Source organism: Pelodiscus sinensis, chromosome 1, assembly GCF_052426305.1.
Source record: "Pelodiscus sinensis isolate ZL-2025 chromosome 1, ASM5242630v1, whole genome shotgun sequence".
NCBI classification, from domain to species: Eukaryota; Metazoa; Chordata; order Testudines; family Trionychidae; genus Pelodiscus; species Pelodiscus sinensis.
This window is the reverse complement of record NC_143052.1, coordinates 56,366,749-56,382,362: the sequence shown is the minus strand read 5'-3', so window position 1 is coordinate 56,382,362 and position 15,614 is coordinate 56,366,749. Positions and strand designations below refer to the sequence as shown.

General features: G+C 40.9%; 2 protein-coding genes across 2 annotated transcripts in view; one reads left to right on the top strand and one right to left on the bottom strand.

Moving 5' to 3' along the window:
* TMEM117 (transmembrane protein 117) overlaps positions 1 to 15,614 on the bottom strand; it is a 372,323-nt gene that overhangs the window by 315,606 nt on the left and 41,103 nt on the right. The window lies entirely within an intron of this gene.
* Positions 12,404 to 13,411, top strand: LOC142826545 (P2Y purinoceptor 1-like). The gene has a single exon (XM_089777548.1). The coding sequence runs from the start codon at positions 12,404 to 12,406 to the stop codon at positions 13,409 to 13,411; it is 1,008 nt and encodes a 335-aa protein (XP_089633674.1).

Below are 15,614 nucleotides of genomic sequence, written 5' to 3'. Positions count from 1 at the left end.
GTCTTTTCACAGAGAATAACATTAAAACAATTAAAACAAATTACTAGACAAGGGGAACGTGTATCTGGAATCAGTCTAAAATCCAACATAATATTCAAGGCAAGAGTCACATTTTTTGTGCTGTGCTGAATGTTAAAACTATTTTACACTGTATACTTTTGCAAGGGACGTGCCTTAGAGTTCTGTGTTCACACTTCTTAAATTCCCCACTAAACGCCTCGTAAATGATATCTATGTCTTAGGGCATCAGTAGAGTTCCTTAATTTTAAGATCTGGCAGTAGTGCTAAAATTCATAGAGCTGCCTTACAAAATGGCTTAGATTTCAGAAGCTTTTTACTACAAGTAGGGTAATTTCTGCCCCAAAATGAACCATGTTGCAAGCAGCGAGAAGAAATGGCAACCTGTGCAAAAAACAAACAGTTAGGCGCAGGACAAACAAAAAAGCAAAATAGTAAGACATTTTTTAAAAAGAAAAAATACTGTAAATACCATACTAGAGCAAAAGAATAGGTTTTCTTTTTGCAAGAAGTAAAATAAACAATCAAACATATGTTTTCCACTTAATATTACATCCATATCTTTTTCAGCATCTATCATCTTTTTCTCCACTAACATATTTTTAAATGGTCTAAAGAGACGATCAATACCATTGGCTTCAAGCTAAGCACATGCTAAGTGCTATACTGAATCACGCCCACAGTGCTCCGCACGTTAGACTGAAGCTTAGATGGGGAACTCCTAAATTAGAAGTTGGCCTAGCCTACCACTTTCCAAAAACAACAAACAAATAAAAACGTTCACATAATTCTGCAGGTTGCCATGTGTCCTGTTCTATATCCATGTAATGCCAATATTGGAGATTTTGAGATGGTTTAAACTACTGAAAATCACTACTGTAGCAATGCACTGAAGGGCTCACATTCCAGTACTGACCAGGCTCACCCCTGCATAGCTGCTGAGATGGGACAGCCTCACAGGTCTGGTGGCTAAGGTTTGAACGGTCTCAGAACAGCTAGTTCAGTTTCTGATTCTTCCGCAGACTTCCTATCTGACCTTGGTCAAGTTGATTACACTCTCTGTGCCTTAGTTTCTCACCTGTAAAATGGGAAGAGCAATACTTCCTCTACACATGGGATTAAGCCTCCCAGTCCAAATCCACAGACTTGTTTTATCAAGACTCATGCTAGCCCTCTGAATCTAGCATCACAGACAGGAGGTGGGAGAGGAGGCAACAGATTTGTTAGGCCCTTGGACAAGGTGGAGGAGACTTCTTCCATGCTGCTGGGAGGGGCGGGGCCTCAGGCAGAAGGGAGAGTCTGGAGGCAGCCAGCCTTCAAAGCTGCTTGGAGCACACTGTGCAGAGCTCCAGAGGCAATTCAGAAGTTCCAGGACTCTGGCTACCATCTTTCCTTTGGTAGCAGTGTCCAGAAGGCCCAGGCTTTTTGACTCACTGGGCCCAGAGGCAACTCCCTCTTTGCCCTGCTCAATGGCGAGCCTAATCATAGACACTGCAGCTTGGACTTTGAAGCCTGTGGGTTTGGGAGCCCGTGGGCATGGGTGGATTTGGGAGCCCAGAGCACAGTGTTAGAGCTACATCCACACAGCTAATACAGTGTGTGTACATAGCCTGAGAAGCTTGCTCCCCTAATTCAGTGTAGAAATGCTCTCAGTGCTAATGTAACAGAAACAGAAATAATCACATTGCAAAGCACAGCATGCTGTGCTACTAACAAAACTGTATAATCATTTCTAATTTCCTAGCCAGAAATATACACCAATTTTGTCATTGAATCAGAGGACTGAATGTTCTCTGGAGTATCTGAGCTGTGATTATTTTCATGTTAATGTGCTTGCCATGTCACAAGTTTATTTGGAGTCGGACTGGCTTTACTGCCATAGGCACAACAGTCTTTCTGCAATGTAATAACATCCCCCAGGTCTACAGTTTACACTTAGCTGTAATGCCTCCTAGCTTCTGCTTGGATCTTCGTTTGCAGTGAGTAAAGATTAAAGATCAAAGGCAGAGTGGGTGGGTGAAATTGGGAAGGTTCAAAGCTATTTTGTATTCAGTGCCTGAGGCCCCTCAGAAACGGAAAGAAAACATCACATTAGATTTTAAAAAGGGTTTAGATCAGCACACTACATTTAACACCCTACTAAAAACCTAATAACTACAGAAGGATATTCTACTGATGAGGCGACATATGAGAAACATAAGAAACTTGTTGCTAACCAGTCAAGGAGATTGTCTGATTAAATATGACAGGTGGTGATCTACTGTACATAGCTGTAGGCAGCAATGTGAAAGGGTCATCCGCTAAAATGTTCTCACCATTTAATCACTGAAAATGCTCAGTGCTTTACCCACACATTTCCCATATTATATCTGCAAACATGGCAGGCAAAATATGAAACTCGGTGCAACAGATTACCAGCATTTTTGAGGTGGAGCTGGAAAGGTTTACTGACCATTACAATTCATTTCAACTATTGACTCATTCATCCTACCCTCTCTCATCTGTCTTTTGGAGGGCTAGGTCTGAGAAATGTTTGCCATGATTTCACACAACACATACAAATAGTCTCATGAACAGTTTGTAATAAAGGTAAAGCCCAAAAGCAGAACTTGGGGAGGAGTGGGGAATGACAAATGCAAGTAATCAATGTGAAACTCTGGTTTAATTTCATGCTGTGCCATTCTATACAGTGCTTCTGCACTGCAATTTTGAACAAGCAGTGAAATATGTAATTGACCAAGAGTGTTAGATTTGAACAGCTCATTTCTAATCAGTGTATATTTTCTGTAGACACTGCCCATGTACACCAGTCCCAGCACCTAAATGTGCACTGGTGAATGTGAAAATGAAGCTAAAAGTATTTGTCTTTATAAGTCAGCACCACTGCTCTTTATAAAAGGCATAAGGGGCCTTATGTCTGACCGCATTAGGATTTTGTGAACAAGACACATGACTCTTGGTTTCTAAAAAATTATTTTGTTATCAGCATGTTGCAAGGCAAATCTGATCCCGTGATCTGAGCGTAGGAAGGTGAAGTAAATCCAGGACCAAGAATACATAATTTCTGGAGGATAGTAGTATTAGTTCAGTTTCCCTTGTTGTAAACTATAAGTAACAATACTTCCTTGTATAAGGAGTTTCGTGGAGGAAAAAATTATTTTGATAACTCAGCTACCCCTGTGAAATTTTTGATAATGATATTGATATATAAAATATAAACTAACCAATGAACATCTGTGATTTCCATACCATGTCCAGGATAATAACATGAGAGCATTCCATGTTTCGAAAACTAAACAGGCTCTTTTTTAACAGACATGCTGCAACTGCAGCTAGAATTCAAGCACTATGCAAAACAGACTGACTTCTTGGTACCTCCACCAACTATTTTTTCCTGTAGTCCGAGAGCCTCCCTTCATGTACCAGCCACATGAAGGGAGGCTCTCAGACTACAGGAAAAAATAGTTGGTGGAGGTACCAAGACTTTCCTTTTAATATTCATTGTTTTATCTCATGTGCCAGAGCATGCTGACTTGCTGGGGCCAAAGGCAAAGGTGAAAGAAAACTGGTGTGATGCACTGGTAAGAAACAGGCCAGCTGTGGGCAGGGCTCTCAATGCTCCAGCCTCAGTGCTCAAATGGTCGGGCAGCATGGTCCTTACTGCCCTGGTGCTTGGGCGGCCAGGCAGTATGGTCCCCATTGCCATGGCCAGCCCTGAGGAGCTGGTGGCCAGGCAGAGGTGGCCTTAATCTCAAACCTGAGCTTCACTCTCAGCCCCCCAACTCCCTGCCCTGAGCTCCCCTCCCCCACAACCCTCTGCCCCTGACTTGTGTGCCTCCCAACTTTGCTCTGACTCCTGCACCGCCCCAACCCAAAGCCCTTATCCAAGCACTCCACACTTCATCCTGCACTTACATTTCTTACAGGTACAGACAGATTGAACCTCTCTGGTCCAGGAGTTCACTGATTCAGCAACATCCGTGTCAGCATAGACATTGCCAGACCAGAGAGACCCAAGATAAGAGAATCCCAATAGCTGGGAACAGGTCCTGGCTGGGAGTCCAGCAGCAGAGGGTTCCAGTGGCTGGAAGTCTGGTGGGACCAGAGCCAATCCCGTGGCTAAGGGACCGTCAGTCCAGAGCCCAGTTGGCAAACAGCAGTTTGTGGCCAACCAGAGCTGCGATCCTCCTATACCTATGGAGGTGCATGTAAACATAGCAGCGGCAGTCTGCCAAGGACTAACCCTGTGAGCTGCTGTTTTTTAATTGCCCACCCCGATCTAAATTGTGGGGGAATGTATTGTAAAATGGTCCAATGCTGCCAGCAAGGGATTCCTCCCTATCACTTTTGTCTACACTGCTTTTACTGCCAACTCTGGTTACCTAGGGAAACACTTCTTGTGCTCAAATTCTCCTTTGGTGCTAAATCATTCGAATAATGCTGCAGAGTACTGGTGCTCATTGATTGAGCTTTTGAGCATAGCATGTCAGGTATGCCACACCTTGCTAAATAGAAGCATCAGTTTCCTGCCCACCATTCTTGCCTGAGCATTGGCAGATAGCTCACCTGCCAGTAATGGCACTAGTAGTCTGTTGTCATCTGGTAGTTGCGATCATTAAAAGTATACAAGTCTGTTCCAACCTCTTCACAGAGTTGGGATTTCATGGAGATGATGTTGATCTGTATACTTTCTGCACATTTTATACTGTCCCATGGACACGCTCAACTGGATATTTATCCCTGGCCAGTATATACTCCCTGGATTATTCAAGGCATGTGTCTATACCAAGGTGTGAAGAATATATCCATCTAATGATGTCTGATCTTAAATCAGATGGGATTAGTGCTTATTCCCTTTTAAACAAAAACCTGCTTGGTACACACCATTCATCCCTCACTTGATACTAAGGAGTAAAGTACTTTGGTGCTTGCTCCTTGAGCTCTGGCTTGGAGAATGAATCATTTCACTGATTTTAACACTCCATCCTGTTGGGTTCTTTATTGGTTTATGTGGAATTTCCCGCTGGAGAGGCAAAGTTACTCTAGCATGGTGATAGATAATGTGTTCTGGAGACCCATCCATGTTGTAATCTGGAAGGTGTGCTCTGCTCAATTAATGTGCAACCAGTGTTGACTTTTCTGGTAATACATTATCCTCACCTCATAATAGCACCGGAGACTGAATAATATGTGTAACTTGGTGCAGTCATAGTGGTTTCTTCATGATGCCTTCTCAAGGCTTGTGATCATACTGCATGTCCTCTGCCCAAAGGTGAGCTGAGGGAGTTATTCCATTCCAAAAAGCCCAGTGAGGAAAAACTCTTCCCTCCTAACACATCAGCTATAGTAACTGAAGCATATTTTCATGGTTCTGTTTCTGTTGTCCTTTATGGCAAAACTGGGTGGATGCAGAACAAGATATGGTAATAGAAATGTATCCTCCCTTACTGAAAGGAGGAGCCTAATGGTAAAACACATCTCTCTCATGCAGTTTGACGATTGCTCAAAAGAGTAATCACAGTATAGGAACTATTACTAAATCCACAGATTACTGACAATATTTGCAAAATAGTATTGTTCCACGAAAAGGATCCAGATTAATGGAAAGTAAAATCATGGTTTGGAACACAGAATCCTGTATCACAGATAATTTCAGCATTTTCAGTCAAGGTAAGGGAAAGATTTGCTAAATATTCATTCCTTTTCTATTCTTTTAAAATGCCTTCTTTTTTCCTATTTTATAGAAATGCATCTATCAATCACAATAATTAATACAAACATACATACAATACATATAACTTTTTAATGAAGTAATGTTTGCTTCATCTTGGCAAATTCTTAAATATCCAACACCTGTAGTTTATTTCTGCTATATGGGATTCAATTTACTCTATCTTTCAGATAGGTGCATACCTTTCACTGGCTGGTGATAGAAACAGTTTATACTGTGGATTATCTGCTAAAATGTTAAACGAATAACAAAAGATTAGAGAATACCAATATGTGCTCATTTAATATCCTAGGAATAGTTTTATATTATGCATTGTTCCATTCATTCTAACAGATATAAATTCTGAAAATATAATACACTGATTGCAATTGAACTTGAAATGTGAAATGTTCAACTTTAACAATTCATTGCATTTTATTATAGCAACTAAGTTCAGCAAACATAATGTACCAAACAATTAATAACCAAAAAGGTAAGATGTTACATGAACAAACATTGTAAATTAAGTTTGATAATACATTTATAACAAAGCTCTACTTACTATCTCTTTCGATTATTTTTATAAAGCTGTGTAGAACATGAACTAACAAGATACGGTATAGAGTGCATATGTCATTAATGGGAATACATTACATGTAGCACAGACAGTAATATAGAGAAGACACCAAAGAAGCACCACAAAACTAGTAATACAACCTAAATAGCACCAGACGTGTTCAAATACAGTCATGAATGGCTAGGTTGCACTGTGGGAATCAATAAAGAAAAAGACAGCAATTCATTTAAAATCCCAGCATTTATTTCAATGAATAGCAGACAAGAAAGGAAAATGAAATGACAGAGACTGGGTCTAAAGAAACTAAATGATATAAGTACCATGTGATGTAATGGCTTTCTGTAGTGGGATTTAATCTTTCAATAATAAAGACAGCCAGACTAATCCCAAGTGTAACTCCACTGAAATCAATAATGTTACACCAGAGCAGGACGTTTGTACATTGGCCTGAATATAATGGAAGACAATCTTTGTCTAACATTGTATGTTAGATGCTATATGAATGGTTGTTTTTAATAAGCTGTAACCACAAATTAACTGCGGATAGCCCAGATTCCTTTAAGTGATGTAATATAGTCTTCCCTAGTCTAAAAGTGTTTAATAAACCATTTCTGTAGAAACACCGAACTCAAGTGTTTCCCAAACTATGGGCTGCAGCCCAATACAGGGCCGTGGGGAAAAAATACCGGGTCTCAGTGTGGCTGCCGGGAGGGGTGCAGGACGGGCTGGGAGGAGGTGTGTGTGTGGGGGGGGGGAACTGGTCGCCGAGAAGCAGGGTTGGGGCCAACGGGGCAGTCCGGCAGAGATAGGGGGAGGGCAGGGAGCCGGCAGAAGCAGGTCTGGACGGGGGTCTGGGACCAGGGAGGGGGGAGAGGGGATGGCCGGGGGAGATCAGGAGGAGGAGGATGGGAGAACCAGCCTCTGGAATCAGGGCTGGATGGGGCACACCGGGGCTGGCCAGGGGAGATTGGGAGGAGAAGAGGGGGAGAATCGGCCAACTGGGAGAGGGTGGGGTAAGTGAGGCTGGGAGGGCGGGTTGTCAGGGGGAGCAGGGCTGGCCAGGGGAGATTGGTGAGGAGCAGAGGAAAACCGGCCACTGGAAGCAGGGCTGGATGGGGGAGATAGGGAGGAGAAGCGGGGGAGGGGGGAACTGAATTGGCAGGCGGGAAGCAGGACTGACCCGGGCACATGCAGACCCGGGAACATCAGTGAGTCCGGCCCCGCGGATACCATTTCCCCCCCCCGCCCATACCCTCCCTCGAGTAGTTGCAAACTGCCTGGCTGGTAGACACACTCACACAGCATTAGCACATCTACCAGCCAGCCAGTTCACAGCTACCTACTGATGCACCTAATTATAATAAAACTTACCTAATTAGAAAATACCGGACATTTTATATGTCCGGTATTTTCCCAATTTGTTTCCCAGACAGAATCCTCAAATACTGGAATGTCCGGTACCAAACCAGACACCTAGCAAACCTACCCCTCCTTGCACCCTCCCTTCTAGCCAGATACCCAACCCCCAATCTGCTCCTGCTCCCGCCTCCTGGAGTGCCCGTGCGGCGCTGGATCCCTGAAGCCCTGGCCCAGGCTGGGCAGAGGATGCAGCCGGGGGAAACACTGAAAATTTATTCATTTTTCATTCTTTTTTTATATGCATTTATATTTTTGGGCTGCAAAAAACAATACTGAAAAAAACCGGGTTCCAACTAAAGTAAAAAGTTTGGGAAACCCTGGTCTAGCCAGCTTTCTATCCCTCTTACAGTCCATTTATCCAATCCATGTTCCCTTAACTTGCTGGCAAGAATATTGTGGGTGGCCGTATCAAAAGCTTTGCTAAAGCTGGTACTGGGGGCTTTGGGAGGACCAGAAACAGCTTATTTGAATATTCATCATTTGTGTAATGAATATGCAAATATGCAAATGAATGTTACTGGTCCTCCAAAAGCTCGTGAATGGATTTACTGGTCCCTGTGTCAAAAAGTTTGGGAACCCCTGCCAAATTCTATTAAGCCCAACAATTTGGAGGCTAATTCAGGTGTAGCCGCCAAAGAAGATTCAGTTATCTCATTATTCACTGCTTGCCAGAATGTATAGATTCTAAGAGTTATTCCCTCAATGGAAAGATGTGGAGCTCTTGGGGTTTACAGCACAGAAGGCAAGCCAAGATGTGAATTAGCATACCTGTTACAAGCAATATACCTCAAGCAGCTAAGGCAATTTATACTAGGTGAAGATTAGGCCCTATACGTTCTATATAATTAAAAGAATTGAGCTACCTGATTTTTTCTAGCAACAGAAGCTAACATGGCTCCTATAATCGTGTGTAGCTATTTATAGTCAGGGAGGTTAGATGCCAGAGTTTCAACCCATTTTTATTTCTGATCCTAAAGAAAAGACACATTGCCAATGAAAAGATGTGGAAATCAACCCAACAAAATAGATCACATTTTAAAACTTAAAATGCCTCTTTGTTATTTAGAGCTGTAGCATATTATTAAACAAAGCACAAAGGAAATTCTGCTCTGTACTCTTAGACATTGTACGAAACATGCAGCGCATGTGAATACGAGGTTAAAGAAGCTTTAATTCCCCTAGCATCTTCCCAAATCAGGGACATTGCACAGGTCAGTGTGGCCCCTGAGATGACTGGGATTTTGGCCAGGTGCTTACAGAGCATTCTACCCAATCTCCAAATATTCTACCCAATCCCCAATATCCACCCAATCTCCAAATCATTAGAATCTGCCTTACTTTGGAAGCGCCATCAGTTGATTTATCATTAGCATCTACCCTTCTTAACTGTCCATCTCTGGTCAAAGGCTGGCAGTGAGTAACTGAAAAAAATACATTTAAGAATTCCGGAATATTTCTAAGCCCAAGAGCACAGTCTTGTTTCTGATGAAATCAAAGGCAAAACACAAACCAACTTAAGTGAGAGAAAGAATGGGCACTAGCAGCATATGCAACTGCTCACAAGCCACAAAGTATATTTTCATCCCTCTATTGTTCATTGTTTTAGTCACTGAGCTAACAATTTCCACTACTTATGTCATCATTAAGGGTTATTTATGGATTAATAATACATAGACTCAGCCTTGAACACTGCAATTTGTGGGGACAAAATTCTTATAATTCATGAGTGTAATGTTATAATCCTAAATGGACCTAATCAAATCCATTGGATCATACTGCTGTGTCTACACTGGCATCCCTTCCGGAAAAGGGATGCTAATGTAGCACGTTGGAATAGGCAAATCCGCGGGGGATTTAAATATCCCCCGCGGCATTTGCATTAACATGGCTGCCGCTTTTTTCCGGCTTGGGGAAAAGCCGTAGAAAAGCGCCAGTCTAGATGTTATTCTCCGGAAAATAAAGCCTTTTCCGGAGGATTTCTTATTCCTACTTTCAAGAAATCCTCCGGAAAAGGCTTTATTTTCCGGAGAATAACGTCTAGACTGGCGCTTTTCTCCGGCTTTTCCCCAAGCCGGAAAAAAGTGGCAGCCATGTTAATGCAAATGCCGCGGGGGATATTTAAATCCCCTGCGGATTTGCCTATTCCAACGTGCTACATTAGCATCCCTTTTCCGGAAGGGATGCCAGTGTAGACACAGCCTTGTAGTGCTAAATGGTATAGCAATAAAGAACTATTTCAGTGGGTAAGGACCAGATGCCAGGGTGGGAAGAAAGAACTCAACAGTGATGTGGGGCAGACAGGCAAATGCAGACAGTGTCAGGGAACTGGAGGAAGTATGGATCAAGCGGGTAAAATTGATGGGCAAAAACATCCTGTGAAAGTAATAAATCCAAGACAGCAACTAATATTTCAAATAAGATTACAGGAAATATTTTAAATGATGTTACCATAAATTCCATGTAACATCTCTCTCACACACTTTCTGTTATCACGAGAAATTTTTGATAAATGTACGGTATGGTACAATAAGCATCATCAGTACCTATAAAGTCTTTGTGACTGTTTTTACAGCAGATAAAACAATGTGGCCCTAATCCAGATTGAAGCTCTAATCAATACTGTAATATTAATAATAATCAAGGATAATAATTTCACAGGCATCACAACTATTTTAATATTTCCAATATGGGTATTATCATTTAGCCATCATGAGTGAGTCACAAATGTATGTTTACTAAGGAAAACTTTATATCCAGCCATAATCAGAATGTCCTTGCTCAACTACAAGCCAGAAGTCAGTAAATTCAGGCTCTTTCCAAACTTTACCAAAAGTCAACTAGTGTGCGTCTAAACTGCACCCTGAGCTTGAAATGAGATACAGAATTGGAGCTATGCAAATTGTGTAGCTTATTTCGAGTTAATTTTGAAATAGCTTATTTTGAAATTTGGTGTTGTCCACACAGCGACAAATTTTAAAATAAACTGCTGTTCTGAAACAAGGTTTACAGGAATGTCTAATAGTGAGCCCGTTATATTTTGAAATAATGGACTTGTTCAAAAGAAGTGGAATAGCTATTTTGGGATACTGAAAGTATCCTGAAATAGCACTGCAATGTAGAGTCACATGTCCCCAGAAGAGACTAATTCTCCTTACCATTTTGCTGCATCAAACTCTTAAATTTGAGCCTCAGTTTTGCCATCTAATAAAGTGCATATACAGTACTAGTATTTGCTTAACTTGCAGGTCTGTGATCCATGATGGAAATGACACTTCATTCTTGATGTTTTTAGGAAATCAGTAGTGTGTTAGAAGACAGTGTATCATTTCACACAAAGTATTGCTGTATGTGTGTTTTATTCTGGGTAAAAGCTTCTGAATATTCCCTAGGCAGCAGAAATGGAGAGCAACTCCACTGGAGTGTGTATAGTGAACAGATTGCCTTGCTCTCACCTTTGCTGTGGGCAGATATTCCACAGTTGGGAGCTGCTGCAGTAAATTGGACAGAGATGTGACAAACATAACCAGCTAGATGTAATTGTGAGACAGCCTGGCAAAATGTTCAACCATCAATTAAAATATTTGTTGTGGATGCCAAATTCTTAGAAAAAATAAAAGGCAAGCTAAGCTAAGGCAGAGTATGATTTCACTCCAACACTGTAAATCACTGAAAATGATACATCTAATGCTAACTATTAATAGAACCTCAGATCAAAGGAATATTTGAAACGATCATACGATACAGTAAAAGAAACCCTCTCATTCAAGAGAGACTTGTTAACTTGTCAGAGTTAACCTGACTTAAAAAATATTCAATAGCAAATACCACCCTTATTTTCTGCAATTTACCAAAATACTTTAACAGCATAAAACCAGGTGTGAAATATATATATTGCTACACACTATGCTACTCTAGCAGGGTCAAAAATCACCATTTTCCCTCCTACTGCTTGCCATCCCTCCTATCAGATAAAGTCAAGTAACTGGGCTTTGTGCAGGCAATGCCATAGAAAGTGAGACAAAATTCATTCCTCTTGGTTCTAGCAAAAGCTTTGTTGATAGACTGGATTGTTATTAGAATTATACAAAAAGGGACTTAGCCAGCGTTCAAGGCAAAAGACTGTCATTGAGTTCAGTGCAATCAGGATTTTATTCAAGATTGTCAAGATTCAGAGTTCCAGGTCTCAGGCTGCCATCCTCAGAGCAGATGCCCATATTACAAATGCCACTACTAATACAGGAACACTCATTGACATTCAAGACAAAAAGGCCAAGAATGCAATGAGTGTGGACCATTAACTACACTCCTGCCCTTGGAGGTATTTCCTCCAGAGCAGGGTAATGGCACATTTGGTGGGAAAATGCTTTGTGTGTGTTTTTTTCTCTCTCTCTCTCTCTCTCTCCCCCCCCCCCCCTTGCAAATATTAGGCGGAAAAGAATGTAAATGTTTTGCTATAGGTTCATGATGATAGCCTGAGCTAGCTTTTGGTTTATCTTTTAAAAATATATACATTCTTCAGGTACTGAAGATGAGCTATTACAGAATAAGCCTGTCGATTCTGAACTGTTTTCCTCAGAGTTCTCTACTCTAAATTAAATAGCATTAATTCATGCTTTTATTTTATTTTATTTTAAAAGCTTTTGGTCTCACTTTCCCTTTTAGGTGGAGACCATGGAAAGATGCTGAATGCTACATGCATTACTTTCATCTGCAACACCTATAGTAAACTGCAGTGGTACTGTTATTTTCTGATTATGATTTGTCTTTTGGCTTTATTATTGGGATTTCTGGGAAATATATTTGCAATAATACATTATGCATACAACATAAAGTCATGGACTAGTAACACTATATTTCTGTTCAATCTGGCACTGTGTGACTTTACTTGGATTCTCATGGTTCCTTTTTCAGTTTACTATAATCTCCAGAAGCTAGTCATATACTCCAGTCAGATATTTTGTCAGTTCAAGAGAATATTTTTCAATATTAATATCTATGGAAGTATCTATTTTCTGACAGTCATCAGCTTTGACCGGTATATAGGTGCTGTCCATCCTATCAGTTCATTAAGGTGGTGGGACAAAGACAAGGCAACATTTTGTACCATTGCAATATGGATCTTCATTTTTATTGAATCAATTCCTGACTTTTATTACACGTTTGCAGATGGAAAAGGAAACAACACTGTAGCTTGCCTCGAATACATTGGAGAACCTTTACACCTCATAGTACCATTCGCAGTTTCTAGAGTTGTATTTGGATTCCTAATTCCAGCCACAGTCATATTTACATGCTACATGTTGACTCTAAAGGCATTACGACAACTGAAGAAGCGTCAACAGAGAAGAAATAGGACGATTAAACCTCTGCTGTTGGTTTTTGTGGCAATGATTGTTTTTGCCATTGCATTCATTCCCTATCATGTAATGATGATAGCAATAATAATTTACAGATTGAATTACCAACTAAACTCCAACAATATAAGCATGATATTTACCATTTATGAACTCACTGAAATCATCTGCAGTATTAGCAGTTGCTTAGACCCGATCATTTTTATACTGGTAAGTAAGAATTTCCATCAAAGACTGCAAACAATAAAATGCCCTGCTAAGTCCGGGTGTCACTGCTGCCTTTCACGGAAAGTCAGGGATATCACTGTGGCCCAGCAGAGAATGCTGAATTAAATTAAATTGCAATTCACCAAACATCCCCAGGTGTCTCTCACAAGCCAGTTAGATTCACTGTCATGGACTTTTAAATATTTTGTTTTCAGCATGGCTGAAACGGTCTCGTGGGGAAAGCAAAAATACTGAGAAGCCATTTGGGAAATATGAATTCCAGATGGATTCACTGAAAAAGGAGGCCAGGGCTTTTTCCTCCCCCTCACTCCCCCTCCAGCCCCTCCCCCAACAATGACATTTTTTAAATATCCTTATCCAAGTGTACACACACACACACACACACACACACACAAACACTTTCTCTCTCTCTCTCTCTTTTTCAGGAATGCATAATATTTAGTGTAGCACGAATAAACCAAAAAGGGGTCTAAACAGCAGTTTATTCATTGTGGGTTAAATAACTCCTGCACCAACACCCAGCACAAGGCTGATGTCCTTCAAGGACTGAAATCCTACAATGACGCAAACACTCATGCCTTATCCACCCTAGAGTTCCATTGACCCTGATAGTGGGAAATAAAACTATCTGCAAAGCGAGCTGGGTCCCAAATGAGCATGATACTTAAGTACGTGCTTAAGTCCATTTCATACAGTAAATCATTTGCATATAAACTGTTGCTGAACTAGAGCTTGAGAGAGATTTTCAAAGGAGACTAATGGAGTCAGGCGCCCACATCTCACTGAAATTCTCTGTTTGTAAATCCAAAACCTAATTCAACAAAAGCTTGAAAAAGCAAGTTCGAAACTTAATCTCCAAACTAAAAATACAGAAGCATCATCATAATAGTAAGAGGAAAACATGTAATCGATCACTGAGCAACTGACTGCAAAATGCTCTCCAACATGTTTCTGAACACCTTACACTGGCAAAATCCATTCATGTTTTTGAGGAGGTATTTTAACAGCACTTACACAATAAGTTGTTAATTGTTAAAGCAGCTATGTCAGTAAACATATTAAATCATTTTCCAAGAGCTTGTGGCTAATCTATTCTTGTATTTGTATAGTTAAGTCATTTTTTCATTTCTATAGTTTGAACATGACTTGATATAAAATTAATTCCATGTTATATGCAGACCAAATTCACTACACAGTACGTTTCAACTCTGTCAAGCAAAAACAATATTTGTCTTTATCTAGTCCAATGGATTTTTGATGTTGTCTCTGCCTATTTGAGACCATGAAATAAAGAACTATGTCTTAAGCATCTAAAATACTTGTTAAACTGATGCAAATGGAAGTACAGGTACCATATTTCAAATGGAAATGGTACACCTTTAAATTGGTTCTTTCCTAAGGAGTTATATACTCCAGTGAGATGACAAGCTCCTTCCTTTCCTCCAAATGCTCCTTAATCCTAAATGTGTTTTTATTTAAATTGAAAAAATAAAACTATAGTTTTTAGTTTGTTTTGTCCCATGCTTGTCCAATGCAAACTGGACAAGCTTATTAACAAAGCACTGTGTAAGCCTTTAGTGGACATGGGATGTTAAATTTAGTTCAACCAACTAATTGACTGGTCGATGGATTTTCCATCGACTAGATGATTAGTCGATAAACAGGGGAGCCGCAGCAGGGTTAACTCCCGGCCCAGGAGCTAACCCTGCTGCAGCTCTGCCTTTTAAATGGGTTAAGAGCCTGTTGGGTCTTAATACATTTAAAAGGCTAAAGTGTAGCAGGGAGGACCCAGCGTGAGCCAGGAATCAGCTGTCCCAGCTTGTGCTGGGTCCCCCCTGCTGTGTTTCTGATTTTTAAATGTATTAAGAGCAGCAGGCTCCTAATACATTTAAAAAGCAGAGGCGAGGTGTCTGGGACTGGGCATGAGCCACCCAGTCCCTGCTACCCCCCTTCTCCCTGCAGAGACGGTGCTATGGGGAAGTGGCTTTTAATCCGTCTCCCCCCAGCACCGGCTCCTGCTCCCCACCCTTGCTGCCTCTGACAGAGGCAGCATGTAGGAGGGAGTGACTAGTTGAGGGACTAGTCAACTAGCCAATAAACTTTTGCTTATCTGATAGTTGACTAGTCACATCCCTACACTGAACAAATACTGAGAATATTAAATGTATGCATACATCCAAAATATGTGGAAGTAATATTCAGAGGTCAGATTCGGACACCATTTATTAAGTAAGGTTCATCTCCTCATGAGACTGGACACAAGAATCTGGTTCCATGTGAAGAACTACACAGCCGCGGGCTGAATGAA

Coding starts and splice junctions, on each gene's coding strand:
- LOC142826545 (XM_089777548.1), top strand. CDS start 12,404: ATGCTGAATGCTACATGCATTACTTTCATCTGCAACACCTATAGTAAA.